This window comes from Poecilia latipinna, unplaced genomic scaffold, assembly GCF_001443285.1.
Source record: "Poecilia latipinna isolate Pla-1442-1.1 unplaced genomic scaffold, P_latipinna-1.0 Scaffold2792, whole genome shotgun sequence".
Taxonomy (NCBI): Eukaryota; Metazoa; Chordata; class Actinopteri; order Cyprinodontiformes; family Poeciliidae; genus Poecilia; species Poecilia latipinna.
In genome coordinates, this window is record NW_015115408.1 from 45,977 (window position 1) to 71,996 (window position 26,020).

The window sequence follows — 26,020 nt, forward strand, 5'->3', positions numbered from 1 at the left end:
GAACAAAGGCAAAGAGGAAGAACTGGTGTGGTCCTTCCATGAGACCAGCTCGTCTACACCTCGAAGGACCAGAAAGATCGTGAGACGAAGAGAAAGGAGCTACAGAGCTGCAAGACAAGAAGCTGAGGACCGCTACATGCATGAGGAAGTCACCCTGAGGCCCCGAGATCTGCTGCTCTGACTCAGTACTCTTCCTGTACTGGGAGCCTCCTGCTGCTGCAACACCTTTTTCATCATCAGGCCAGTTCTGGGGTTCAAAATGCCAAACTCCGTCCGTCTCTCTCAAAGTTTTCCTTTTTTAGTTCACAGTGTCAGCATTAGGGAAAGATAGGCTAGATTATTGATTTTCCTTATTTGATTATTTCTGTTACTGATTTAAGCTGTACTGACCCTTGCAAAATTGCCTTACTAATAAAATAATTAGCATCAAGAAAATCTAAAAGATGTGGACATTCAGTTAATGAGTCACCTTAAAGTTCTTTGATGGTCATAAAGCAGCTATGAAGTTTGATTCTGGGAGGAGAAAGTGGAAAATGTTTTATAGGTTGCTTTTAGCCAAAACTAAAACGACACCCTTGGGACTCGCCCGAGTCACTAAAACCAACCTGGTTCAGTAACAAGTTGTAATAAGAGAAAGAGCGACCGTTAACAGGTGTGCTCTGTGAAACTAGCTGATTCTGGGCTAATTCACAGAGTGTAAAAGGGTGGGACATCTGGATGGAGGTCGTCAGAAACCAGGCTAGTCTTTCTCGCACCCAGCTTAAACAAGGTTTACTTCAGTTCTGGGTAGGGTAAATCTCGGCAGATTTAGGAAACTCAATTCCCCCGTTAGAGGGAGAGCTGGGAGCAACATCCCCCTCCTCTCAGAAGAGGAAGTAGAGAGAGAGAGAAGGGGGGAGGGGGTGTTGCGCAACAACACTACCCCACCTGTTTCTGTTGAGGATGGGTAGGGCTGAAAAATCCTCATGATTTTTCAATAAAAATAAAGCTCCACAAACCATGACAAATGTCCTAATCAGTGATATGCAACCAGCTTCTTTCCATTTCCAATCCCAATCAACTGCAACAAGCAGAGCATCTCCAGTAAGTAAAGTGTCCTTACCTGAGAGAGTACTGAGGAGCTGGCTCTGACTGCAGCCAGTGGGTAGTCTCATCCCTGTTATATGAAGAGAGGCGAGATGTGGGCTCCGTCTAAGCACTGAAGTCAAAAAGTGTAGATCTGATTGGAGCTGGATTATTTTTACGGTTAACTTCTCCAGAGGAAGGTCTGCAGAAAACAAGTTGGGAAGAACTGAGATTAGGCTCATCCCTAAATAAATGACTAAACTGGAAAAGGTTCTACTTTTTAGCCAAAAGATCCATTAAGTATTTTTAGGTGTCATTTAGGATAAAACAAGAACCACTGCTCCACATGTGCATGAAATTTAAAGCATTAAGAGTCTCCTGCTCAACATTCAGCAGGAGCCACACATTTTGACTTGTGCTTACTGCACCTGATGTGTTGGGCTCAGCAGTCCCAGCACGGTCCAGATTAAACTGCGGTCCCCATATTGCCGTCTGAAACTCGACACATAGGGACGTCAGCCTGGGGCTTGCATTCAGTAGGGTCTTCATGAGTCCAACATGAGGCAGGAGGCCAATGCCGAGATGGACGAGGCTGCTGCAGCCGCTGTCAGAAAGCTGCTGCAGCACTCCAGCAAACTCCAACACATCCAACTCCCTGAAGATGGCTGCACAGGACAAACATTTCACCACCGTTTATTCTCTGGTGGCGAGGCAGAGTAAAGATTCTCATTTCCATCAAAGGTCACAGGTTACATATAATTTACTTTACATCTAAAGATTTTTGAGTTTTTATTCAATAAAGGAATCCTCAATGTAAAGTAAAAACCACCACTTTGGTTTAAATAGGTCTCTGTCACAAGGGAGCACGGTTTCCATCAAGGTGGTTATTTGGTTTTATGGTCAAGTAGTTCATATCAGAAGAGTGAAATCATCATCTGCCACTAAAGGGATGAGGAGGAAATAATTTCTTTCTCGTTAAATGCTTGTTTGATTTTCTGGAAGAGAACCAAACTGATTTAAGGACAGTAAACATCACATTAAATGCTGGGAAACACACAACACTTTCCATACAGTCATTATTAGTTAACAATGAAGCAAGGCTGAAAAAGAGGTATACATCCATGATTTAACAGGCTGTAAAAACCTGCCAAACTAACTCATCAGCCCTCAACAGTGATGTTACAACCAATGAGGGTGAGGGACGGAGGTTACTCTTCTGTGGTGGTCCCAGGGCCTAATACCCCCTGGGCAGGTTGCCGGTCCTTCACAGGTTAACACAGAGACAACACACAATTGAGCAATTTACCTAAAGTTGTGTGTTTGGACTGTGGGAGGAAGCTGGGAACCCAGAGAAGACCTAGCAGTGCTACCAAAAAACTGCATGCAGAAACACTCCTAGGCCAGGATTCAAACCCAGAATCTTCTTGCTACAAGGCAACAGCACCACCAACCATCTGACAATGTAGGTGCAAGTTTCCTGCAGTATTCTTTAAGAGAAGACACTTCCTCTTGAACACCAACTGAGCCAATCCACACTGTTCAGTATGTTTCCAGTTGTCCTACAAAGCAAACTGATTTGTTCTGAGCACATCTGACATTTAGTTGAATTTCCTATGTGGACATATTGGCAAAACAACTCAGTTGAGGTAACTGTCATAGATGTTTTCGACTAATGAAAGCAAACTGCCCAACTGAATTGTGGAAACAGCAACAATGGAACCAGTTTGTCACACACAGCTTCTCACTTTCGGTTGTTTTTCTTTAGGAAATAATGAGAGAGTTAAATATGATGCGTTTGTACACCTCAAACAGAACAGGAAGAAATATTTTGCCTTTAAATTGTTTCTGTGAATTTAGCACAAAAATCAGAAGGTTTTGTAATAGCCCCAGCTATATTGGTAGATTTCAGGTAAACTTACATTTGCTGTGAAGACTTAAAGACTGAAGGCAGAAAAACGTAGGCAAGGAAAAACCCAGGACCTTGAGAGAATCAGGACCACAGGTTCTGATCTCCAAATGGGTAATCTGTCCAAATGTGCATGCTCCTGCTGAGGGACCATCACAAGGACTAAAAGTATGACAGAGAACCTGAGGGTCCAAAGTAAAGTTCGGTACATCAGATGGGTCCTCCTCCTTCTCCACAGACTCGGAATATAACTTGACTCGTTTGCAGGGAATGACATTGTCACTCTTGCCTGAAGCTGTGGATTCAACATCTAGACTGGAGTTGGCTGGTGAGCTTTGTAAAACATGAGGGAAGGAGAACAGGTTTTTCAACTCTGTGTTGACGTACTGTGACCCACGTCCATGCAGGAGCCATGCAAGGTCCAGGGCAGAATCTATACTAACAACGAGGTTTGTAGTGATCCCATGGTCTAGCAGGCGATGCAGGACATACAGCACAGCTTGTGGTTTCCTCAGTGTCAACAATAAGTGACTGACATGAACACTTCTTATATGCTTTTCTAACAGCACTAGAAGAGGTTGCTGATTGGTAGTTAAAGCTTGCAGAGCCTGATGCATACAAGGAATGAGTATAAAATGATGAATACTTTTGGCTGCAGAACTCAAGAATGAATTGGATTTTAAATTTGTGCTGTTTTTTAACACATAGTTGCTGCTCAGTCCGTAGAATACACTTGTAAAAAGCCTCAACATGACTTCATGCTTAGCTTCTGCTTCTGTCCTGAAGTCCAATGCCTGAAAAGTAGCAAAAGTCAGGAAGTACATGTGAGATCCACATTTACACATATACAACATTGAAACTTTGCATAGGGTGGCACTCTTACACGGCTCAGACCAACCAGGTCCCGGAGGATCTCAACCCATCCAGAATATGTGGATAACCCTGAAATAGGAAACATATCATCTGTTTAAATGTGAGAATGAACCATATCAGAATATTTATAACATAACAGTAATTAGACATAATTTGATAAGGGGAAGCTAAGCGATAATGTTACTTTTGCTTTTCAAACTATTTTTTCGAGGTTGGATCTATGAGAGCAGAAATATGTTGTTTTATGTTTCAGCCTGTGACAACCATGGCAATGTAATTGGTGTGTGAAGTTATTAAGTAAGTTCAGAGCCGGGCCAGGCCTCCATGGGGCCATAAGGGCCATTTGGTTTTGGGGCCCTCTGTTTCTGCTAATAATGTGGATTGCTGCAGACAGCAATCAGATGATTAGATTAGAGCTTTTGTAAACAAATACTTTAGTAACTGAGTATTCTATCAATTATTCAAGTAATCAGATAAAAAAATTGATCAAATAAAATATTGGTAAATCTAACAGGTGTTAGTATCAGATATCAACATCAGTCCAATTTTTCACATTTGAGCTAACAACAACTTTTCTGTAGTTCAGAAAATTAACCTATAACAATAGTAGCTCCCTTTCTAAGTTACCCAGAGGAAAATTTATACAAAAATCTGAAATTATATTCAATTTAAGAGGCAGGCTCACCAATACGCTTATAAAAATGTCTACATTCCAACTTTTAATTTATGTATTCATCTTCAGTCAGTTTAATAGATGAACTCTCACCTTGCCCAGACAGTTATAGTTTTTGTCTTAATGTTAGTAACGGAATGCAACACCTGCCAGCTGAGCTGCCTGTCCACTTTCACAGACATAATCTAAAAAATAAAATCCAGAAATCACAATGTATGATTTTTTAATAATTTATTTGTGTTACTGCTGAAAATAAGTATTTGAACACCTGTGAAAATCAATGTTAATATTTAGTACAGTAGTCTTTGTTTGCAATGACAGAGGTCAATTGTTTCCTGTAGTTTTTCACCAGGTTTGCACTGCAGCAGGGATCCTGGCCCATTCCTCCACACATATCTTCACTATGTCAGCCAGGTTTCTGGGCTGTCGCTGAGAAACACAAAGTTTGAGCTCCTCAAAAAATTTTCTATCAGGTTTAGGTCTGAAGACAGGCTAGGCCACTCCAAAACCTTGATATGGTTCTTATGGAGCCACTCCTTGGTTATCTTGGCTGTGTGTCATTGTCATGTTGGAAGACACAGCCACGACCCATCTTCAATCCCCTAACTGAGGGCAAGGAGGTTGTACCCCAAAATTAACATCAAAAAGTTACTATGCTGCTAAGAAAAGTTATAAAATCAGGTTTTCCAAAAAAAAAAGAGAGGGAGAGAGAAAAAGGCAAAAGTGTTCATTTATAATCCAGTTTTTCTCCATGAGAGGTGAGTAAACTGTGTGAGATTATCAACCATTTAGCATAGTTAGCATAGCTACAGACTACTATTTGCCTCCATTTCACTAACATTTAATGAATTAAGGAAAAAAATTACCAACATATTCATATATTTAACTTGTTCCCTGTGCCTTTTACCACTTAACAGGTGAGTCAGTCAGCAGCAGCTCTAATCCACGTCCCTTTTGACCTGTTCTCTTCTGAGTGAAATTAAAGCTGCAGTATGTCACTTTTTTATCAATATTTTGTTCACATATTTTTTAAAACTGTCATTATGTTGTGACAGTATGGTATGAGAGGTAATCTGTGAAAAATCTATTTCCTCTGCCTTCTCCCAGTGCTAGAAACAACCAGTCAGTGGCAGGAGAGTTTTAGTGCTGTCAATCACAATCTCATGTGGTGCTGCTCATCCTTCTTCCACCTCGATTTGTGCCGTGCTGCAGCTAGCATAGCACAGAGCTGTGCAGATTCAAACTGTGAATGCTCAGTTTAGTTAGCATAGCTACCAGTAAACGGTTTCTAGTAATAAGTTGTTTCTCCACCATTAGCACATTTAGCAGTGAGTGAATGAGGCTAATTGACAGTGCTAAGAGCGTCCTACTAGTTCTGATTGGTTGTTTTGGTCAGAACGGTTCATTACTTTAACCAGTAATTCAGGAAGGAGATGGAGGAGATTGATTGTTTTCACAGATCATGTGTCTCATAAACTGCTACGACATTGTGACAGCTTTAACAAATATGGAGAAAACATATTTTTTATTCAAGTTATGTACTGCAGCTTGAATAAAATGCAACTACATAGCATTTTTGAGAAGTCTGGATTGCTTTATGTGTATTTTGCACGTTGCTTTTGACTGTTGCTCATGGGGAGACATTTCAGTATCTAAAACTAATAGAAAAAATTTAAGCAACCTATTTGCATACTGGATGTGGACTGTTGGATGTTAAATTCATGAGCAGTAAATATTGTGCTAATTATCAGAATTGAACCAAAGAAAGCAAAGCAGATGAAGGCCTTTAAAATTGTGACGCTTTTTATGGGTCAAATAGACTCAAAAATTTGTAACAGCAGCTGCACGGGGGGCCCAAACAAATTTTTTGTCAGGGGGCCCACGATTTCTGGCAGCGCCCCTGGCTATGACGCTAATTTTCTATAAGCAGCTTGACAAATATTTTTGATAAACATTACATTACTAAGAGACCTCCAAACATACCTTGATCTTGGCTTTTTTTCCTCTTTATTTTCGTTGTCGTGGAATAATGAGTCTTATTTTGTGGCACTGTTTAGCTAACTTATCTTCCACCGGTTCTTTGGAGATTTGGATGCACACTGCACATTGAAGAGAGCTCATATTACCAGTGAAACATGACCTGCTGCAGCCACCAGAGTGCCCCAAGAACAATTAATTTTTTTCTTTTCACTCACAGAAACAATGATTTCTACATAATCAAATATATTTTAAAAAATCTCAACTTTACAATGAAATTGTATGTTTGTTAATATAATCACATAGAAATTATTACTTAAAAGAAATCATTTCCACTTAGGGGGTTCCTGGGGCCACTTCGTTTGCTTATGCCTTGGGCCGATTCTGAGTAAGTTGCTTTATTGGTAGATGTTGCCACTGACTTTGCTTTTATTTTCAGAGAAAGTACTTCTAGTCCAGTGCTTCTTGGGTTCTTTTCCTGCCAATGATCAATATTGGTAGTTTTCTCTTTTGGCTTTATGCTCTAATTCGACTTCTCTTGTGATAGATAATGAATACTGAACAAGAACTACAGACAAGCAGAAACAGAGTCCATACCTCTCTTATTGAGGGCTGGCTGGATTTCATCCAGTTGACATGCTGTCAGATGAGGCAGTAGATCCTTAAGGAGCGGCGTTGGGAGGTCTAGGTTTTAACAGATATCACATCAGATCACACATTACGCCACTCTAAAAGACTTGACACCTTGTCTGTACCTATGGATGAGGGCTGCAGTGCAACATAAATTATGAATACAGTTGAAACCAGAAATCTATAGCGAATACAACTCCTCCAATATGGCGGTTTGTTGTGTGAGCTATAGACACAATCTAAAAGTTTTATTCTGAAAATCAGACACGATTCCTCTTCTTTTTACAAGTGAAAGTTTCGCAAATTACAAACCATTTTCTAAATAACAGCTCATAAGTTTAGAATAATGACCGAAACTGCTGGATATGATGCTAACTTTTTGGGAGATTTAACTCAGCTTAGTAGCTCTTAGTCTTACCAAGAACAGCTTCGATTCCCAACGCGGTAAAATGTGTTCTGACGGCCTGAAAACATTGTTTTTGTAAACTGATATCTGCTGACTTTCTCAGCTCTATCTTTCCTTCCATTGATAATGATTAATGATTAAAGCCCAACACGCCCGGCCTCCATCACAGTACTGTCTAACAGGCCTCTTCTTCTGCTGTAGAAAGAGAGAAAGGTGCATCAGTGGCTCGTTCTTACGACATAATATAGAGTGGACCATGCATTGGCTGCTGGGGCGCAGGAAAGACGGCGGCCATGTTGGAGCGGTCGTCCCTCCCCAAGTGCACCTCGCTGCAGCAAACAGAAAGGGACGGGGACGGACCACTGGTAGTCTCTTACCTTATTTGGAAATGGGACCATTGCACTCCGGAAGTGAAAGGGGGGGCTATTTCCCGTGTTATCCGCGATCTCCCGTTTTTATTTTCTTTTTAAATCTGCAATATATCTTTCACTTTTAGGAAGGAGTTCCATTCTCAGCATGTATTTAAACTTGTCTCTCAGCGCAGCTCACAGTTAAATGCTGTAGCTTTCTTTGTACTTCTAAATCTGCTCCTTAGTCGCATCTTTTCGGGTTTACTACTGCCTCTAGTGGAGTGGGGGTGGTAACACAAATTAATTACATCACTAAATGAGAATAGCACAAGGTGTTTATTTTCTTAACGAGTTCATTTTGCTAACAACCTAAATTGAATATCTGTTTTTAAAAATGTTACACATCCCCTCCCTGAACCTCACTTCTGTCTGTACATACACCAGTATGTCCTTAAAAAACAAAATCTAAAGTTGGGTTGAGCCAAGTTTCCTGAATACATATTACATCTGGTTTCTTGTTTACATTTTTAATGAGTCCTTTAAATTCTTATTCATTTGTAATTAAACTTTAAACATTCCAATGTAAAATAATCAGTGTCTTATTTCCCTGTTTCCCCATCTCCACCCAGTTCTTCAATGTTCCCATGAAATGTCTTTTATACCAAAGAATTTCTCTGATCCTTTTACTATTAGATTAATTTTGACTGTTTTGTACTTAATCGGCAAAGTACATATAGGCAATGAACAACAAGATCTTCTCCACAGTTCTCACTTCTGGCTCCAGATGGGATGTTGAGTTATCTCCCTTCTTGTTCCTCCAGTCTGTCCTTGAAGTCTCTTCACAGATTCAGCATAACTGATGTTAACTGTCTTCACTTCAATGGCCTTCTTTCTAACTTCACACCTCCCAAAGGTTGCTCTATGCTGTCCCCCACATTTACATTTATCTTGAACATTGTCACCACACTCTTGTATGACCAACCCCACATCTTTGCTGTCCTTTACACTGCTGCATTGTGTCCATATCTTTGACACTTGAAACACCAGAATGGGGAAGGGATGTAGGGCCTAACTGGAAAGCTTATGAACCCATCTTAACCCTCTCTGGAAGTACATTTTCTTGAAATTCTATCAGTACAGATGTACTTTCAACTTTTACCATATTTTGTTTTCCACAATCTTTTTATATCGGATTCATCTCCAAACCCTGAATGCTTTTTTTTTTTTTTTTTTTTAGCTTTTCTTGGTCTTCATTTACTGGTATTCTTATCATCACTCCTCTTATTACATTCTTCTCTCCTAAAATACTTTCCTGTCTGTTTTTCTACAGATACAGTGGCGGTTTCTGATGTGGGCGATATGGGAAACCGCCCAGGGGGGCATTTGGTGTGGGGTGGCATGAATGGCCGCCACCCTCCCCTTCCTTCTGACTCCCTCTTCCTCCTGCACCTTCCCTCCTCTCCCTCAGTTGTCAAATAAGGTCAGGTTAGGGGTCAACCAAACACTCAGAAATGTAGTTACTGTCTGGATGTTAGAGTCATAATATTTATAAACAGTATTTTTCACATTAATAAAACGCCACTCTCAGCAGTGTTGTGTTCGTGGTTTAACTTGTCCTTCTCAGCGGGTCAGGTTTGCCCTGTGAAACGTCTTGAAGGCATGCCAGGGGATAAACTGAACAGATTGGTTTCTCCCACACATGCAGAAGTTTGTCAAGCTATGTTATGTGTTTTATTCAGTGTGAAAAGTAATTGCAAAGAAATTAAGTGTTAAGGAAACGCATTTTGCAAAGCATGTTCATTTGTCCAAGGTTAATTAAGTTAAGGTTTGCATCTTATTTTGTTTATGCTCAGAGTGAAAGTAAAACCAAGATTTAAGTGCTGAAGTCCTTAAACATTACAGTTTAGTTAATTAACATTGAGTACAGTCAGAGTTTACTGTAATTTACTCCATGTTATCATAGTAATCTAATGTCTAATATATTCAATAAAGAATTGAATATACAACTCAAGAGAATGTGGTACAAGATACTACAGATTTGGATGTTATAAGTTTATTGGAAGACACTGGAATGTCTGGACATTTTAAAGCACACGTTTCAGTAATTATAGTCAGCACTATAGGAATTGGAGCTCCTAAGGAAAATGTTTGCATAAAATAAGTTTTTGCTAAATAAAGAAATGAAAACTGGATGACACCAATGCACCAACACCCACCTGAACCTTATTTCACTAGCGTTTACCACATAGTAGTGCAATCTCTACACAGAGACATGCCTGCCACAGCTACATTTGTGGAGGTCAATGACCTTCCAACTAACATGTCTTCCACTGTAAATATGGTTGCATAAGTGATCCTGTTTTATTAAACAAGAGGGAACAGCAGAAGTCAAAGAAGTAAGCCCAAATAAATAAAAGTATCTACAGAAAATTTAAAACATTTAGTTCGATTCCCGTTTCATATAACATCCTTCTGATCCTCATGAGAGCGTTGATGAAAGACAAAGGAGACAGCACTGTCCCAGGAGGCTTTCAGCACTTGGTCCCTCAGTCCCTTCTTGTCAAAGCAGTGGTTCCACTGGGAAAGGTCACTGGTACAGTCAGCACCTTCTGGAGGCAGCCGGACCTCTCTGCCATTTACACAGCGACAGCAGTGAAACCTAACATCACCACAAAGGAAGACAATCCATTAGATTCAAATTCTGACAGGAGAACAGAAAGAAATTTTGTAGAACAAAATAAAAATCCCAGCAGGTATTGGGAGTGTCAAAGGATTAATCTCTCAGTTCTTGGCTAAAGATAGCATATTCAGCTGATGGCTGTAGTGAGTGGAGTACAGGGATCGCATTAACCGAATATTTTCCGTATTTGACCACTTTTCTTTTTGTCAGTTTTTTTCTTACACTTCACATCCCAGTCCGGTAGGGGGCGGTAATTGATTTTCTGCTAACCGTCAATAAAACCAAATGGAGAAGAAGAAGAGGTTGCCGGTCACATGGATCACAAACAGGTGTTCTGACAGACATTGTTGAGTACATTTGAAAAAAATGTCAAGGCAGCTTAGCATATGAAGTTTCTTCAAAAAGCTCAATAGCTACAATCGTGTTGATAAAAATAGGTGAAAAAAGAGGGAGTGATGCAGTGGGGGATGATGGATAAACAAATAATCCGCCCTACATTGAGCGATCAACTGGCAGCAAGGAGGTTAGGCGGGAATACAGAGTTCAGTCGGAGCAGATGTTGTCTTTGAGGAGGGAGCAGGTTACCCCAGTGGTTTATAAGTCTGGCAGGTCGCAAGGCTTTAGAGAGATTCATAGTGCAATAGAATCTAGGCCTGTCACAATAAATTTTGCTGAGCAATTGTCTAAAAAATTATTGTGATAAACGATAATATTGTTTCAAGACCTTTTGACACTGATTTAATGGAAATGACTAATAATGCATGCGATTTCCTGCCATAGATGGATACACTTTATTTTCAAAAGAACACATAACACTGGAACTAATAAACAAAAACAAAAAGGATTCTCAGTCTCCATTAACAAAAAACGTACTTGAATAAAAACTAAACAAAAAGCCAAAGTGGAAATAAATACTGCATTCAACCAAAATAGTGCAGATTATGAAGTCTGTATTGCCCTTCAGTAATCACTAGATTTAAATAGAGAAGATGGGCACATCCGACCACCTAATGCAGTAGTTCATACTACACAATTTTTTGCCCCTATTTTCTCCTTATGACAATCTTAGATCGTTGGCCGATCTAAGATTGTCGCTGGTGATTTCGTAACCGATCATCCTGTCGTGTGATTTAGATCGTCGTGGCCGCTCCGATCTAAATCAGGGGTTTTCCCCGACTGGGAGCTTAACGCTGAATGTGACAGGTAGCCAATCAGAAAGCACGGATTCTCCTCCGTGTTTTCTGAGGGGAAATTATGGAGGGGAATCCCAAACAGCTGACACGGGGCAACCCAAAATCCAGCGGACATTGGAGATGATATGTGGAAACAACATTAATATTTATTCAACATTTCATGCAAAGAATATAGAAATGACAAGAGGAGGAGTTGGAGCCAAATTGCTACCGCAGTTCATAAACCCGGTAACTTTTCAGCTGTTCTTCGTTAACGTGACATAAATAGGTTATAATGGTTTTCATTCAGTCAGGACTTTATGCTGACTCTAGCCACATGCATCACAGGTAGATTCTAGTAAAGCATTGATGAAGGCAGGAAGAGACGATAAAATGAGGTCGATAGGTTTATCGTGCAATTAATTGATTTATCGTTTATCTCAACAGGCCTAATAGGATCTAGCTCATCATGCAGAACCGGTCCAAGGTTGTATGAGGCCTTGAATTTGATTTAGAAGCCCCTCTTGCTGAGAAGTACATCAGCACTACTAACAGCATTTTACCATGGATTTAGTGGAATCTGGGGAAGGGAGCCAAGTTTAGTTGGCAGAGCAGTCAAATATAATTGTAGTTTACTACCAAGATGTATCTGTGAACAGCTAAAACTCAAAGATTAAACACACCCCTGACTATTGGTGGAGATGTGCGGGACGCTTTAAATTTTACGCAGAGAGTACATTGCGAAGGTCACTAAGTCAATCAATAAAAAAATCCTTTCTGACTATCATCTCTGACATGGACACTGAACTACATGCGTCTTGCTGACTCAAAGCTGACAGCGCACATAAGAGTTATGGGCAGGACGCTTTGATGGCGTTTGGTTAAAAAATGCATTCCAATGGCTGAAACCTAGAGTTTATACAGAACAGAGAAAAGTGAAGAAAATGCTGAATTGTGTTTTATTATTTAAATGGGTGAGTAGACTTTGTTGAAAACAATAAATTAACGAGTTAATTAGACTGTAATATGTGCAGAGTGCTGCATAAGTAAATGCTCACACTCAGCTCCACCCTGCTCTTCTAAAGCTGTGGAGACAAAATCCTTTCAATCAATCAGATTTGAACTTGACTTATACTGCGTTTGAGCAAAAAAAAAAGGGAGCTGGAAGATGTTTAACAAAAACTGGGAGAAGTTGCGCTGCTTGTTCAACAGATGTAGGCTGACCTTTGAACAACCCTGGGACATTAGCACAGACATCCAGACATAATGTCTCTAAGACAATGATGGATATTTGATCATCTGTCCAAGCAGTCAGCCAATGAAACAAGCACAGCAACAGTGCCAGCCAAAGCAAACACGTCTGTAGGGGGGATAAACCTTATGAAAAGTGAATGCAAAAGAGGAATCTTTGGTTGGATCCTCCAGGCAGCTTTGAGCCAAGATCGAGATGGACAAAGAACTCTGCAGCTGAAGAAGAGCCGGGGCCACAGAGCCAAAGACTGTTCTGCACATGGGGACCAACCCGTTAGCCCCGCAACATGTGGCTTCAAATTGTATTTCTCTCATCAGCTGGGTTCAGACCCCAAAGACAAAGATGAAGACCAAGGCAAAGATGAAGACAAAGAACAAAGGCAAAGAAGAAGGACTGGTGCCTTCCTTCAGTGAGACCAGCTCGCTTACATCACAACGGACCAGAAAGATCTCGAAACAAGGTGAATATTGCTCAAGAGTGGCAAGACAAGAAGCTGAGAACCACCATGTGCACAAGAAAGTCACCCTAAGACCCAAGACCTACTGATCTAAATCAGTACTGTTCCTGCCAGCACCCAAGGCCTGTGTGACCTCACCATCCATGCAGAGACAAAACCTCATCAGACCTGCAGGTACACCTGCCTTTGTTGATCAGTGCTGTGAGCCTTGTCCTGATGGAGGAGGCTCACAGCACTCACAGCTGACCTTCTTCATCCTCAGGCTAGTTCTGGGGTCCCGAAATACCATACTGGGTCCGCTCTCTCAAAGGTTCCCTTTTTAGTTCTCAGTGTCAGCATAAGGGAAAGATAGGATAGGTTGATTTTACTTATTTGATCATTTCTGCTACTGAATTAAGCTGTACTGACCCTTGCAAAATTGCCTCACTAATAAAATATTTATCATAAAGAAAATGTAAAGAAAATGACTGTAAAATAGCTATGATGTTTGATTCTGGAGAGGAAAAGGTGGTAAATGTTTGATAGGTTGCTTTTAGCCCAAAACTAAAACAACATCCTTGGGACTCGCCCGAGTCACTAAAACCAACCTGGTTCAGTAACAAGTGCAAGTTGTAATAAAGAGAAAGAGCGACCGTTAACAGGTGTGCTCTGTGAAACTAGTTGGCTGCAGGCTGCTCAGTCTGGCTAATTCACAGGGGGAAGACGGTGGGACATCTGGATGAAGGTCGTGAGAAACAATACCAGCTTAAACAGAGTTTACCGCAGTTCTGGACAGGGTAAACCCCAGCAGATTTAGGAAACTCAATTCACCCATTAGACAGAGAGCTGCTACCACAGCTCACACTCTCAGAAGGAGAAGTAGATAGAGAAGGAGATGGAGAGGGAGGGAGTGAGGGGATGTTTTGCAACAACACTTTTCAACTTGTTGAATATTAATTCAACTGCATAAAAATTAAATGCAACAGAAAAATAAAAAAATTGACTGATAAAAATAGAATATGACAGAATATTTTTAAGACAGTCAGTCAAATTGACGGACAACAAAAAAGTCTAGGGTGACCTCTGATATATGTATGCAAATAGTATGCAGTACGAATGTTTTCCATTTGACTATTAAATCCTGAAAATATCCATCCATCCATTTTCTAACCCCTGGCAGGGTCGGGTGGGTTGCTGGTGTCTATATCCAGCAAACATTTCGGGTGAGAGGCAGGGTCACCCTGGACAGGTCACCAGCTTGTCGCAGGGCAACACAGAGACAGACAGGACAAACAACCATACACACACACACTCACATCTAGGGAGAATTTAGAGAAACCAACTTGTTTTTGTGCAAGTTGGTCTCCCATTCCGGCTTCCTATGTGGGAGGAAGCCGGAATACCCGGAAAAAAACCCATGTATACACAGAAGATGCAAAACACATGCAGAAAGACCCTGGGCTGGGAATTGAACCCAGGACCTTCTTGCCTCAAGGCAACAGCTCTACCAACTACATCACTATGCAGCCCTCCTCAAAATATACCAAATGTATGTATCCTATTACTGACTTCTATTGGTTTTAAATCTTTTCATACTCTTGTTGAAGTTGTTGTTTACAATATTTGGTGCTAAAAATGGCACATTTTAAGGTAGATTTTTTTAAATAAATTTAGTTAAAATAGAATCAGATGAAAAATTTGTGTGATTTACTTACAGGTATGGGAGTTCCTCTCTCTGACGGAGGTATCATGTCAACAGTGAGGACTTGGGGTGGGTCAATACCCTTGCCTACTTTCTGATGGATGAGGTGCATTGCAAGGGCAAACTGCTCCCTGTTCAGTTTGCCTATCTGTCTTGTATCTGCCAAAGACCTGCAGAGCAGAAGAACACATAGCTAACAAAATTACATTTACTTTACTCAGAATTGCTGTGCATACCAACAGAAATTGACGAGAATCACCTGAGTGATTGTAGTTACTTCAGGTGCAATTTGTGTCATTGTGAAAGTTTGTGTCAGAATATAAATCTATGTAAAAAACTGTAATAATGTTTTAACAGTCATTCCAATACTGTTACAAAAATGCTAAAAACAAGAGAGCACTTTAACTTACTTTCTATTTCTAGTTCTTGTAGACTTTTGAACATGTCATGTGTGGTTGTCAAGAGTTAATAGATACAATTTCAGTCTTATACACAGGGAGAAGCAGGAGGATATCAATGGGTGGGGCTTCAGTGATGTCCTTAACTATTACACCAATGTGGGTAGCAGTACCCCCTGATGACAAATTTAAAAAATCTGTTGCAGATCAGATGTTCCATCCAATTTAGTTTTGGAATAGTCAAGGACTATTCCAATGTAATCCTGTTTTCCTCTTTAGAGGTCAACAAAGGTCATCCAGGGTACTGTGGTGGCGCAGGGGTTAAGCACAACCCACATAAAGAGGCCTTAGTCCTCGATGTGGCCGTCGCAGATTAGATTCTCATCCAGATGACCTTTGCCGCATGTCCTCACTCTCTCATTTCCTACTTTCCTGTCCTAGCACTTTGAACTACAGTGATCCCTCGCTATAACGCGGTTCACCTTTCGCGGTCTCGCTGCCTAGCAGGTTTTTTTTGTGCAGGTTTTTTCACAGTGCATTGTGTTCTGCGTCCCAATTGGCTAAAATATACTTAATACAGATTTGGCCATTCAGGAGATGGAAACTGAAACTTTGAATGCCTGCTGGAAAAATCTGTGGCTGGAGGCTCTGCCGTAGATACAGCTGTGAATCTCTCGGGGCAGGTTGGAGGAGACACTTTAATGACACGACTCCAGATCACATTAAGGCCCGATTGAGGAACAGGTTTTGTTCTTTGGTTTCAACGTAGAGTATTTAATTATGCTGTGTAATAATTGTAAAAAATAAAGGTAACTATTTCGCGGATTTCACTTATCGCGGGTTATTTTTACGATAATAACCCGCGAAAAACGAGGGATCACTGTCAAGGCCACTAGAGCCAAAAAAACCTAAAAACTAAACAAAAAACCAAAACAAAACAAAGGTCATTCATATCCAGTTTGGTGCAAATTGGATGGATGTGTGATTTAGAGCCAACCGTATGCAAACAGCAAAAGATTGGAATTTGCTATTCTGCTGCTTCAACATTCCAGCCACAAGACAAAAGTCGAGGGAAGGATGCAGCATCATTAGATGAAAGAACATTATGTTCTTTCATCTAACAGGTTGAAATCTATATGAATCAGAGTAAAAGGAAGATGACCAAAGGTAAAATAAGTGATTTTCTGTTATAAGGGGATGGGGCTAAGGCAGGGGTGGGCAACCCTGGTCCTTGAGGGCTGGTGTCCTTCAACTCTTAGATGTCTCCCTAGTCCAACACACCTGGATCCAACAGCTGAATCTTCTAAGTGCAGTCAAGTTCTTCAGAGTCCTGCTAACGACCTCATTATTTGACTCAGGTGTGTTGAAGTTGAGGCACATCTAAAGGTTGCAGGAGACCGGCCCTCGAGGCCTGGAGCTGCCCATCCCTGGGCTCAGGTGATGTCACCATTTGACCCAGAAAGTTTGTGTGGAAGTTATTTTACCCCATGTCAAATGGTCATATTTTGAGGCTTGGCCATACCCACATGGTGTGGTACTACAAAAAGCTTTTGATAACTTTTGATCATTAGAAGTTCAAGACTGTGATGAGTAATTGGGAAGTCTGCAGGTAAAAAGTTGTAGCAGTAGTTCACTGGGATCCAAACTAGCTGACTGCCTGTTGGGTTTGGACCATCAATACAAGAGACTTTTTTGTGGGACTTGACAAGTTACACGTGTAATTTCATGCACGTTAGTCAAAGCATAGATTGGGGCTGTTTTTTAAAAAAATTCTAGGGGGTGCTGTGGAAGAATTAGGCCACGCCCACCAAATATTGCACTGCATTCCTGTGAGAGGCTGGATTGGGATCGATCATGGTGGGTTTCGTCTGCTTTGTCATATGTCAAAACAAAGTTTTGATCAGTTTTAATCCCCTTCCCTCAACTACATACTGACCAAAGATGAAGCCCCATTTATCCGGGCTTGGGACCAGCACAAAAGACACAAAATGACCCCCTTTGTGGCTGCATTAAAGATGAAGCTGATAAGCTCAAAATATAAACAAATCAAATGCAGGTATTAAGATTAAAAATTATAAAAAAAATTATATTGCTTTTTCAGATACTCAGAGGCTTAAGATTAAGTGAACAAAGACTTTCGGGGCGGGAGATCTACCTATGTACCAAATTTCAGATCTCTTGAAGTACAGTAGGCCTTGCTCAGTTTATGTGGCACTGTAAAGACCCCAAAGCCGAGGGGAATTTAACTGAAATCCACAAATTACTTGTGGAGGACAATTTTCAGTGAAGTATGGTGAGTTTTTTAATATATTTAGGTCTCCAAAAAAAGGCACATAATATGGCAGAATAATAATTAGAAGCAACAAGCTGAGGAAGGTTCGTAGAATTTATAAGCTCTTTTCAACTTGCTTAATATGTTTTAACTGAACAGACAAACAAAAACCAGCAGAACATCATTCTGCTAATAATGAGAAGTTTAGAGTTGTAGAAAAAAATGGAAGTTGAGGTTACATTAATTGGCACAACTTGCTTGGCTATAATACTACAATATAGTTAGAAGTACGTCAGATCAGAAATCTGCCAAAGCTAAAAATAACCAAACTCTATCCTGGAATAATACTGAGTATTTATTATAGTCAGTATTATTTTAAGGAAGCAGAGCAAACATCTTTGATTCTGTTTTGCTAGAAAAATCTCAGATTTGTGACAATTGTTTTTGTGTGTCAACAGCTGTACTTTAGATTTTGAAAACCCAGAGTTTAATAACCTATGCATGCTAGTGTAAAAAGATTGGGAGTGTAAAATATGTATTAAAAGTATCTGGACTTTACTGCGCTGTTCTTCAGTAACGGTGCAGCTTTTCTTTATCGCGCCACATCACCTTTTCATTGCAGCAAAGGTGGAGATGGGGGCAGGAGTTCACCCTGCAATCAGGTCACTGGTTCAATGCCCACTTCACCCACCTGTCGTTGTGTCCTTGGGCAAGACACTTCACCCTCGTTGCCTGCTGGTGGAGGTCAGAGGGCCCGGTGGTGCCAGTGCATGACAGCCTCACTGTCATATCAGACTGCCCTGGTGCACCTAGCCGCTAGCTTGGCACCATCAGGGTGTGAGTGTGTGCATGAATGGGTGAATGACTGTAGTGTGAAGTGCTTTGGGGTCCGCTGGACTTGGTAATGTGCTATACAGGTACAAAGCCAATAAACAGCACAATTTCAATAGGCCTTCGCAGTGCTTAGCTGGTCGGGCCTAATTAATTACAAAGAAGTATACAAAGAACTCTTGGCAGTAAGTTTCCGACATAATATTTAACCAGTGTTATTTTAGCCATTACATGCATTCCTCCCTCAGCTATGGCTGACAATACATGTGAAGACATCAGTTCTATTGTTACGGAGCAACAGACAGAACACCCTGAGGTGTTTGTAGCAATATCTGGTGATTTTAATCATGCCTTGTAGCAGAGATGCTGGCACTTTTTAATCTATCTGTGTTGTTTTGTCTTTGTTTTGCTTAACATACATTTTAAAACATTTAACTAGAGGACAGATACAAAACATGCCTGAAGGAATCTTCACAACTGCACTGGAAGATTTTCTGATGAGCTGAAAATAAATCTAGACTGGACAAGCTGTTCTCCTGGAACCAGAAAGAGAAGTAGCTCTGCTGTGGCTCAGGTAACTTGTTGGACAGAAAACATCTGCAAGAGAGCATGGAAGGTATATAATAAGAGAAAAAATTTTAAATTCCAATCCAGGTCTATGGGCCTTTTCAATTTATTTCACAGTATCCTGTATCATTGGATTAATCCAGAAGCAACCAAATTAAAGCATATGTTAAGAACCCTTAGTTAACATAATTAAAACTCAGATCTTGAAAATAATCTCCAGAAAGAAGCAAAAACATAACAGTTGTTGTTTCACTCTAGCGGTGATGGTTAGAATTTATTATATGCATTAGTTGAAATACTGCAAGATGTTTCTTTCTTTTAAAAAAACAAAACACTATTTAATAATGTACCTGCCTATTATTGGTCTTGGGCAGGGGCACCTGCAGGATATTATCGGAGGGTATGCACAAAACTATCACTGCACCTGACCTGCAAGAGCACAACCACCTCTCCAACAAAACCAGCACAAACCTAATCCACACTAATACAGGCCACATGCACATGGCCCACTAAAACAGCAGACCTATTCTTTTATTTATTTTTTTCAAATTATGCTAAATAATGACATGAAAGCAAAGCCTACCCTTGTGATCCATGGAAGGAGGAGGATGGAGATTCCCAGATTCAGGTAGCAACAATGTTTGCTTAATTTATACTCTTGGCAAACATTCTGACTAGATTTAACCCGCACTCTTAGCGCAATGAAGAGGAAGAGTGCGGCAGATGTTATGGTTGTCCAACCGGGTGACGCGTCATGAGCTCTTCAGTTCATGAAATCACAAAAAAGCTCATAAACTGGCAACCCCCACCGGGAACTGCACATATCAATATATGTTAATTATGTTGCCAATGTGAAGCAGTGTAGTAAGAGTTCATAGTTAGGATGAGAATGTCAGGTTGTCCAAGATCAACAATGACTGTGTTGGGAAGAGTGATGATCCTTGGGACAAAAATGCTGAAATAATACCACAACTGAAGCCACAAATCCCAGAGGGAGTCAAAAAGAGGGGCGTGGATGCAGAGCAGGAGCAAAGAGGATAGAGAGGGAAGAAGTTCAAACTATCACTTCCATCAATCATATTGGGCAATGTGAGACTGATGGCTAACAAATTGGATGAACTTTAAGCCCTGACAATGACCCACCCAGGGTTTTGGGAATGCAGCAGTATCTGTTTTACATAGACATCGCTGCAGGATCATATCTCCAACTCCAACATCTCTCTGCTGGGCTTCCTGATTATATGAGGAGACAAAGATTTAATAAACAGATGTTAAATCTGTTTAATCAGGTTTAATAAACAGATTAACAGGAGGTGGATCAGCAGTGCTCATCAACAACAGACGGTGTCCTCCAGGACAATAGCAGAAAGTGTTGTCTCTACAGTCCAGACACTGAACTCTTGGCAGTAAGTTTCCGACATAATATTTAACCAGTGTTATTTTAGCAATTACATGCATTCCTCCCTCAGCTATGGCTGACAATACATGTGAAGACATCAGTTCTATTGTTACGGAGCAACAGACAGAACACCCTGAGGCGTTTGTAGCAATATCTGGTGATTTTAATCATGCCTTGTAGCAGAGATGCTATGCTGCCAACATTTCAATAGTTTGTCAGCTGCTCTACCAGTTAGTATATCTCTGTATATCTCTTTACATCTCTACAAAGCAAGACCTCCACTGGGGAAATCAAGTCACAACTTTGTTTTTCCCTGCTCAGAATATAAACCTTCTTGTTCAGAGACGACCTGTAAAGAGAAAGTGGTCACAGGTCCCAGAAAAGCCTGAATACAGTGTGTGAATGTGTGCGTGAATGGGTAAATGACTGGATATAGTGTGCACTGTAGGGTCCTCTGATCTTGCTAAGGTGCATTTCAAGTAGAGGCCATGTAAAGTTTACAGGAGGTTGGCATGGTAATTCAACAATACACTCTTAACTCTAGCTCTAGCAGTAGAAGGAGGAGTTTCAGGAAAGACACACTGTAATGTCATGTGGACCTTAAAATTCCACAACTCCACAAGTCAAAGACTTCCTCTTACTGTGGCACAGCTACATTGGAGAGCCCTGGGGAAAAAATAGGATATTTAAGTATATTTTAAATATACTGTATTTTTCTGAAGTACATTTTTAGTATTTTATCAAGTGGGTATACTTATCATATTAAAACTGTAAAATAAGTAAATTTTTTAAAAACATGCTTCTAATACACTTAAAAATGTATTTTGGTACCCTTTTTAAAGTGTATTTTTCTAAAATATCTTTAAATCCTAATTAAATATGTTTCTAAAATTATACTTTGGACAATCATTTTAAAAATACACTTTGCATCTATTTGTACAAATGTATATTTTTAAAAATATATTACACATATATACAAACAATTCCTTTCTGAAGTTATTTATTTTCAATGCTTTGCACATGAAATCAATTGCTTGATAGCAAACATTAGATTAGACAAAGGTGGAGAGGAGCTACTGCAGTGGTAGGAGTTCATCCCGGAATTGATGGGCAGTCGGTTTGAATCCCACTCTGTCTGCTTCTGTCATTGTGTCCTTGTACAAAACACTTCAACCACATTTGCCTGCTGGTGGTGGTCGGAGGGCCTGATGGTACTGTTGCATAGCAGCCTCACCTCTGTCAGACTGTGCAGGGAGGCTGTGGCTACTATCCAGGAGCTTGCTACCATCAGTGTGTGAATGTGTGCATGAATGGGTGAATGATTGGGGAAATGACTGAAGGTAGTGTAAAGTACGTTGGGCTCCTATGGACTTGATTAACCGATATGCAAGAACATGCCACTTACCATTTATTTTGGTCAATTTGGTGAATAGCAACAGAAGCTCGGTCCACTATTTTACTGCCCCAAATTTTTAAATCATTTGTTAATGCAGAAACTGCAAGGTTATTACATCAACAAGGTCAAAATAATGTCTTTTGCATTGGTAAATAGTATTTGGAATCCATATGAGACCTTTTTGCACTGCAGAACCCAGCCTGCCTCCCTTCGACCCGGACCTATTATACTCAAGCCCTGATTATGTATGCATTGAGCAAAGTGCTACCTTGAAAGTGGGTGAGAATCATCATATCAAACAAATTCCTGCCAAAGCCATCTCCCCAGAGATCCAGCGGAACGCTTCCTCATTGTCCCATTCTGCCCCTCCTGTACCAACTTGTCAGCAACAAAGCTAAGGAAAAGAATTACCCAAGCTTTACCCCTTAACTAAGTCATTAAAAAAATATCTAAGTATCATCTCTGAGCTGGACTTGTTCGGCTCAGAGCAAGTCCAGCTCTGAGCTGAACTGCTGCTGTGGCATGGGAGATAAGGAAATCCCTTCATTCAGAAATTCTTGCCAATTTATGATCAGTTCAATTGCAGAATCTATTCCTGATTTCAAAACTTTGGCAAAAGCGGCACTTGTAATTCCAGTCTCCAGTGTAGAGTGCAGAATCATCCTGCAGACCAACATCAAAACCAACATTTTTACACAATTGGTTGGAAAGGTCAATACAGTTCAGCAGGAAGTTGTGAGACTACATAAGTTCAGGTCACAGCAGATGGAAAGCTCATAATTTCAGTGCAATCATTTAATGTTATTGTTCATATGCTTGATGTGTGATGGCACAATGCGAGTTCCATTTACAATCTTGGTCCTTTTGATCCTATAAGTCTATCTGATCCATTTATACATAGACATAATAAAAGAACAGACCAAGCATTGGCTTCTCGGGCGTAGGAAAGACGGCGGCCATCTTCAATTGGTCGTTCGTCCTACTTGGCTAAACCAAAACAGCCGAAGATGCTTCAGCACTACGGGTTATATTTGTTCAAATCAATGGACTATTGACATGAGGGCTCAGGGGATAACTTTTGTATGCAAGATGGACATATTGTAAATATTTTGAGAATAGAATATTACTATACTGTATGTATGTCCATCAGTGAAATGCCAGACATATTAGCTACAGTGCTTGGTGTAATACCGGGGTTCAGCCCCAAGGCTAACCGAGATTTGTAAATCTTAAAAAGTTTTAATTATTCCCTAACATTGATTTAGATTATCTGACACAAGAGCCCATCGTTAGAAATAAAACAATATTACATATATTTTTTAAGGAAGCGGTCAACTGCTCCAAGATGGCGGCCCTACGTCTCACCAGCGACAAAAGGCAAGACCCGTCCATGAGGCAATATTCTTTTATATACATGAAGCCATTTAAATAAGTGATGAACTTGTACTTGGAAAGATTTCTTACGTGCTAAAACATTTTCAATATACGTTTTCTTGAAACTGTACTTTCATCAAATTGACCTAAATATCCAGAAAAAGCTAGCAAACTCTGACATAAACTTCACAATATTCTACTATAAAATCTTGACTTAATGTAAAATATGACTGCAAGCTGAATAAGAGGGAAAATTAAGTTTAACTGTAATGAAATGCAGACAAATCCTTTCGTTATAAAAACATGCCGATAAGGAAGTGTGTGCAGGTTTTTTGTTCCTGGTTCCACAAATGAATCCAGTCCAGAAGAACAGCTTGTCCTGTCCAGATCTCTTTACACCTGGTCAGAAGATCTTCCAGTGTAGCTGAGAAGATTCTTGCATGCATGTGTTGTGTATGTTCTCGAGCTTAACATATTAAAATGCATCTGAAACAAAGACAAAGCAATGTAGGTAGGGTTCTCCCAGGTGTAAATTTTCACTTCTTAGTAATTCGTGAAAAGCTGCACTTTTATTGAAAAAGTAGAAAAACAAGATCCAGATTATTTTGTACAAATTTTGCAGTCCCAATCTCTGTAAATTAGACATTATACACTATTAAGCAGCATTAAAATCCAAACTACAGAAGTCAACAGAGTACCTATAAAAACTTGTAACTATAGTTAACACAGTTAGTACTGCTAATAGTTAGTACTGCTAACTTCAAAACATTCATTTTTCAAATACAAACTAGCAACCACTCATCCTTACCATATATGTGCAAGGATGTTCTGAGAAAGTCCAGATTGAATGAAGATATCCTTTACTTCCTGTCCAATGACAAAGCCATCCAGATCTGCGTCCGTCTTCAGAAAGATGTCATCATAGCGACCACGTTCTGACAATGGCACCACCCAGTTCAGTGAATGCTAAAACATGAAAACATGCATATGACTTCATATTTTGTGATCTTTTGAACTTCTAATTGTCAGTCTAATACCCTGTTTTGAGGTTGTGCATATAGAACAAAACAATAACTAAAGTTCACAACAGTGTTCTTCCATTTTATTTAGAAAAGTTTAGTATTTCAAATAGTATTACAGATAAAATAACCTCAAGGGGCATTATTATATATTTTCCAGGCACCATTTTCCTGGAAAATAACTGTTCCCTTTACTTGTTATAAAAATGCTAATGCTATACACACACACACACACACACATACATGTGTGTATGTCCAAAGTAATTTAAGACAATTGTTACTGCAACTTCAGGACCTAGAATGCTGTTATAAATGGAACCATAAATTATGATACCAAAAAATGCTGAAGGAGAATATCCAGCAATTTGTTTGTGACCTCAAGCTGAAACAAACTGGCAGGATAATGATCCAAAACACACAGAAATTCAAAATTATGAATTTCTTCAGAATTTTGTTTGTAAAGAAAAACAAAATTAAGACTTTGGAGAAGCCTACTCAAAGTCTTGACCTGAGCTCTACCGAGATGTTCATGCTGAATTACAACAATTCTGCAAAGATGAGTATCCTAAAATTCCTCCATAATGCTCATTGCAAGTGAGCGCAAAATGCTTGACTGTAGTTTTTGCTGCAGAAGGTGGAAACACCAGTTATATGGTTTAGGAGGCAATCACTTTTCACTCAAGGCTATATATTTTTGAATTTTTTTTGCCTTAAAATCCGCCCACAAATAAAAAAAGATCAGCAAGAAAACAGCTTTCAAACTTTCAGAAGAATTGTTCCCATGAAGAACAACATAGAGGTTCAAAAGCTGTTTATTTATTACATTACTTTACAACCTCACCCAGCAGCCTTGACTGTCAATTAGAGATGGAGCTTATGGCTCTTTGAAGTGAAATGATACAGATTTGGTTACCTTCAAACACCTGTTCAAAAGATACATTTTTGAAAGTTTACATTTTCTAAGAACAAGCTACTTTATCCCCAAAATATTTTTATGAGTGAAATTCACAAAACAGTAAAATCATCTATTTTAAGCAAAATTAATGTATATTCAACAGGTGCAAAATACACCCAAAGTATGTTCTTGTTTTCTGGGGGATTCCTCCAGAAGTCTTGCTAAGTCCGGTAGGAGGGGTGCTTGAGCAGTCCATCCCATATTTTGATGTTAAAAAATGTTAAAGCTGGCAGGAAATTTGACTAGGTAATGATGTCTTATTGTAAGATATTAACGATACTTACACAATTAAATTAAAAACGATGTATTGACAATGTTGATGAGCCAAGAGTTTACCTCAAACTTTCAACTTATTGGGCAAAAGCAGTAACAGAAGTGTGTGAATAGTCAAAAAGCCCGGTATGTTGATCCTGCTTGAAAAGCACTAAAACCACTTTTGTTGTGTGTTGTTTTATATCTTTGACCAGGCACTTATTCTAAGTTTTTAGATCATATCTCAGATTTGTCTTTTCAATTTTATTTAGTAGTAATACTGATAAGATAATTATAGTGGTGTACTTTAGAGCAGTGTTTTTCAACCTTTTTTGTTGAAACACTGTTTTAATTGAAAAAATCTCGAGGCACACCACCAACCAAAAATGTAAACAAAGATATTCTGTAGTTGCCTATATTACATATATAGTCATT

The 26,020-nt window shown here is 39.7% G+C and overlaps 2 protein-coding genes across 2 annotated transcripts in view; both read right to left on the minus strand.

The window, feature by feature from the left end:
- lrrc41 (leucine rich repeat containing 41) overlaps nucleotides 1–7,828 on the minus strand; it is a 14,995-nt gene extending 7,167 nt beyond the window's left edge. The window contains exons 1-6 of the mRNA XM_015021479.1: nucleotides 7,543–7,828; nucleotides 7,092–7,178; nucleotides 3,855–3,913; nucleotides 2,985–3,765; nucleotides 1,494–1,730; nucleotides 1,103–1,267 (exon numbers count right to left, since the gene is read on the minus strand). Coding sequence (XP_014876965.1) covers nucleotides 1,103–1,267; nucleotides 1,494–1,730; nucleotides 2,985–3,765; nucleotides 3,855–3,913; nucleotides 7,092–7,178; nucleotides 7,543–7,651 — 1,438 coding nt within the window. The 5' untranslated portion in view covers nucleotides 7,652–7,828. The remainder of the gene's footprint in view (nucleotides 1–1,102; nucleotides 1,268–1,493; nucleotides 1,731–2,984; nucleotides 3,766–3,854; nucleotides 3,914–7,091; nucleotides 7,179–7,542) is intronic.
- A 7,277-nt stretch (nucleotides 7,829–15,105) lies between these two features.
- The window catches only part of LOC106939171 (epidermal growth factor receptor substrate 15-like 1), a gene marked incomplete at its 5' end in the record, with an annotated part of 36,635 nt that continues 25,720 nt past the window's right edge, over nucleotides 15,106–26,020 (minus strand). The window contains 2 exons of the mRNA XM_015021478.1: nucleotides 15,106–15,292; nucleotides 24,168–24,325. Of these exons, the coding sequence (XP_014876964.1) occupies nucleotides 15,106–15,292; nucleotides 24,168–24,325 (345 nt within the window). The remainder of the gene's footprint in view (nucleotides 15,293–24,167; nucleotides 24,326–26,020) is intronic.